The sequence below is a fragment of the Arachis ipaensis genome, chromosome B10, assembly GCF_059453495.1.
Source record: "Arachis ipaensis isolate K30076 ecotype BB chromosome B10, ASM5945349v1, whole genome shotgun sequence".
Lineage (NCBI taxonomy): Eukaryota > Viridiplantae > Streptophyta > Magnoliopsida > Fabales > Fabaceae > Arachis > Arachis ipaensis.
The window spans coordinates 138,406,328-138,410,293 of NC_142435.1; the positions used below are offsets into that span (position 1 = coordinate 138,406,328).

General features: G+C 29.2%; 1 protein-coding gene across 1 annotated transcript; it reads left to right on the forward strand.

Moving 5' to 3' along the window:
• The first annotated feature begins 1,033 nt into the window (after nt 1-1,033).
• Nucleotides 1,034-3,593, forward strand: LOC110262500 (AAA-ATPase At3g28580). Its single transcript, XM_021113556.2, has 2 exons — nt 1,034-2,080; nt 2,950-3,593. Exons 1-2 carry the CDS (start codon nt 1,160-1,162, stop codon nt 3,448-3,450), a joined length of 1,422 nt encoding a protein of 473 aa, XP_020969215.2. The 5' UTR covers nt 1,034-1,159; the 3' UTR covers nt 3,451-3,593.
• The last annotated feature ends 373 nt before the right edge of the window (nt 3,594-3,966 follow it).

Consider the following 3,966-nt stretch of genomic DNA (forward strand, 5'->3'; position numbering starts at 1 on the left):
TTTTTTAAGTTTTAGCAATATATATAAAAAAGATATAAATTTTTTTTAATAATTTATTTTTTGATATGAGAATTACATAAAAAAATATAACAATATTAATAATATTTTATAAAACTATAAGATATCAATATATATTTTTATAATATATTTAGTTAAAAAGTTGTTATATATTTTTTTAATTAAGATTAGTTCTTTTTATTTTTTTTTAAAGATAATAGTAGTATTTTATTCAATAAAAAAAATAAATATATTAGGTCTTTTAAAAATTTTAAAAACTTAAAAATAAATTATAAATTATTAATCATCTAAAAAATATTAGCACTCTTATAGAATATAAAATACAATTCTCAAAATAAAATTTATAGTCGAAATAAGTTATTATAAAAAAAATGTAATTTTTTTCAATAATATAAGTTTAGAAAAAAACTTAGTATTTTTTACTAAAAAAGTATCTAAAATAGACAATATAATTATTAAAATAAAATGATGTAAGCTATTATATTCATAGAAATAAGTATATCGAAATAAGAGCCAATAGTATCTTTATACTCACCTAGAAGTTGCGAGTTCCAGTCTCATTTCTACTTTTGGAAAAAATCATATCTACACACAAATCTGATAAAAATTTTAAATGTGCAAATTGGACATTCCGATTTGCTTTATAGTAGAAAAAAATTATTTTAACATAAATTGAAGAGTTCGATTTGTGCACTATAAAATTGGACTCTACTTCTTCAAATTTGAGAGTTTCGATTTATTATTTAAAATTAAAAAAAAAAAACACACAAATTATCCTTTCTAGTGAATTACACGCGGTCTTTTTTTATATCTAAATAAATTAGCCTCTATTATTTTGTGTCAAAATTTTGTTAATCTTATTTCTTATAACAAATTTTAAGTATTTAAAATTTATTAATTTTTATAATTTTAAATTAAATATTAATTATTTAACATTTTTTTTTTTGCAATTAGTTATCAAACTTTTAAACACCATATATCAATATACATAAAAGTTAACTACAAAAGTTTATATGCAACATCCGCGAAACCACTCTCTAACTAAAAACTCCATAGTCTAAAGGAAACTTAGGCCTCTTAGGAAAATGACTTCCGAATATAACATACACTACCACATCTAAATCAGCAAGCTAGTATCAATATGAAACAAGCATGGAGAGAGTTAGGCACACTCATGGCCACCACCATGTTTGTCTACACCGTATTCATGCGGTTGTTACCACCACCTCTTCGCGATCGAATCCGACGCCACACCCGAAAAATCATCCATTACTTATACCCTTACATCAGAATCACCTTCCATGAATTCACAGGCGAAAACTACTTCATGAGGAGTGAAGCTTACACTGCAATCCAAACATACCTTAGCCAGCACTCTTCCAAACTAGCCTCAAGGCTCAAAGCCCAAGAGGCGAAATCAAGCAGCAACACCAATTCCCCTTTAACTTTCAGCATGGATGACAACGAAGAAATAGAAGATGAGTTCCAAGGGATTAAGATTAAGTGGGTTTCAAACAAAATTACTCAGAAAACAGGGTCATTTTCTTGGCACCCGGAAGAGAAAAGGTACTATAAACTCACCTTTCATAGGTGCTATAGAGATATCATAATTGGATCTTACGTCAACCATGTCTTGGAAGAAGCAAGAGCCATTGAAATGAAGAGTAGGGAGTTGAAATTGTATGCAAATAGCAAGACAAAGTGGAGCCACATAGTTTTCGAGCACCCAGCGAGGTTCGAGACCTTGGCAATGGATCCGAAGAAGAAGGAAGAGATGGTGAAGGATCTTGTTAAGTTCAAGAAAGGGAAAGAGTACTACAAGAAAGTGGGGAAGGCTTGGAAGAGAGGGTATTTGCTGTATGGTCCTCCAGGGACCGGAAAGTCAACTATGGTGGCTGCCATGGCTAATTTCATGAAGTATGATGTGTATGATCTTGAATTAACCGCCGTGAAGGACAATTCTGAGTTGAGAAAACTGTTGATTAACACGGCAAGTAAGTCCATTATCGTCATTGAAGACATTGATTGCTCACTTCATCTCACTGGCCAGAGGAAGAACAAGGTACTAAATCGATTTTACCATTATTTTAGCGAATTCTGATACAATACATTTTCTTTTCTGGCCGGTCATAAGAATTAGACAATTAGTAGACTCAAAATGGGAATGGGCTAAGATTACTAGATTAAAATTTAGAATGGAGCTACTCAGGTAAAGATGACTAAAACGTCTTTTTTTTAAGATGTCTAATTTAATTTTGATAAAAATATTAAAATATTAAATAAGGTTATTAAAATATTAAATAAGATAAAATATTATCTCTCTAGTATTATTAAATTCTCTAAATTCATTCTATAGTAGATCCGAATAGAATAAGGTTATATACATTTTTCTTACGAGAATTAGCGTATTAATAGACACTCATATACTTATTAATTTTTATTTGTTATGTATAAAACTAATAAAAGTGAAATTAGTTTTTTTTATGTTAATCACGATATTTTTTAACTCGACAGATCAATGACTAATCTATCCCAGATGGATCTGAGTTTGCTGACTACTTGACTAATCCAAGTTGATTATAAAAATTAAAATTAGTTAAATGAAAATATTTAATAACAAAAAAAGTCAATAATAGTCAAAATATGTCTTATTTAATATTCATTAATTATTGATAAAATTAATAAATATTAAATAAGATAAGTTTAGATTTTTTTTAGCAAAATTTATTAAACTATCATTTCTAATCATGAAAAATCATACTTATAAAATATTGAATTTGTTTAAAAAATTGTCTAATGTTTTAGATAATTTTTTTTAAAATTAATATAATTTTTTATAAGTATTAATTAAATTTACATTATGATTATAATTATAAATGTTTTAGATAATAGTCAAAGTTCAAATCTCTGATGTTAGCTTACTCTGAGCAGAAGAAGAATGGGAAAAGTGATGCCAGGGAAGAAGGGAAAGATGCTGTAAAAAGGAGCGACGGCGAAGAAGATGAGAAGGGTAGCAAGGTAACTTTGTCTGGTTTGTTGAATATAATAGATGGAATTTGGTCAGCTTGTGGGGGAGAGAAGATAATGATTTTCACAACCAATTTTGTGGAGAAGCTTGATCCAGCTTTGATTAGGAGAGGGCGAATGGACAAGCACATTGAATTATCATATTGTCGCTATGAAGCATTCAAGATTCTTGCAAAGAACTATTTGGATCTTGAGTACCACAATTTGTTTCCCACAATTGAGAAATTGTTGGAAATGACCAATATGACCCCTGCTGATGTTGCTGAGAATCTCATGCCTAAGTCACTTGATGAGGGAGTGGACACTTGCTTGTGTAATTTGGTTCAAGCTCTTGAGAAATCCAAGCAAGATTCAAACAAGGTAGAGATTAATGAAAAGGGGAAAGTCCAATCTACAAGAGAATAAAATCCATGTATTTGGCTTTTTGTTTGTTCATTAGTTTGATAATTTGGATATCTATTACTACTACCTTATGTGTAAATATTATTGAAGGATTACTATCTGTTCATAACACACAGCGGAAGAAAATAAAGTAATTCTTAATGATCTATTTTGTGCTTAAATTTTATTCCAATAATAAATATATCAGATCTAAATACCTTTAGACGCTTTAGTAAAAATCACTTTCTCCTTCGATGGTACGAAGGCGCTATGCGTATCCACACTGAGACCAACCTTTGCTGTCAACTCCTTGACCAATGGACATCTGATCTAAATTGAGAAACCTCTTGCAACTCTTTGCACACCATAAAATTCTTCTCCAAGAATTAGACTCACATACATTTATGTGCATAGAGGTAAAGGAATAACAACCCTTGTTATTCTCTCTGTCTTTCTCATATTTTTCTCTACTCTTGGCATACATATATATAGTATGAGATTTGTTACTGATTTTAAATTTGATTCTCAATTCAAATTTAA

What these genes read in the sequence shown, in the direction of transcription:
- LOC110262500 (XM_021113556.2), top strand. Translation starts at nt 1,160, where the DNA reads ATGAAACAAGCATGGAGAGAGTTAGGCACACTCATGGCCACCACCATG. An exon ending in CTGGCCAGAGGAAGAACAAG is followed by an intron (nt 2,081 to 2,949) that starts GTACTAAATCGA and finishes TACTCTGAGCAG; the next exon opens with AAGAAGAATGGGAAAAGTGA.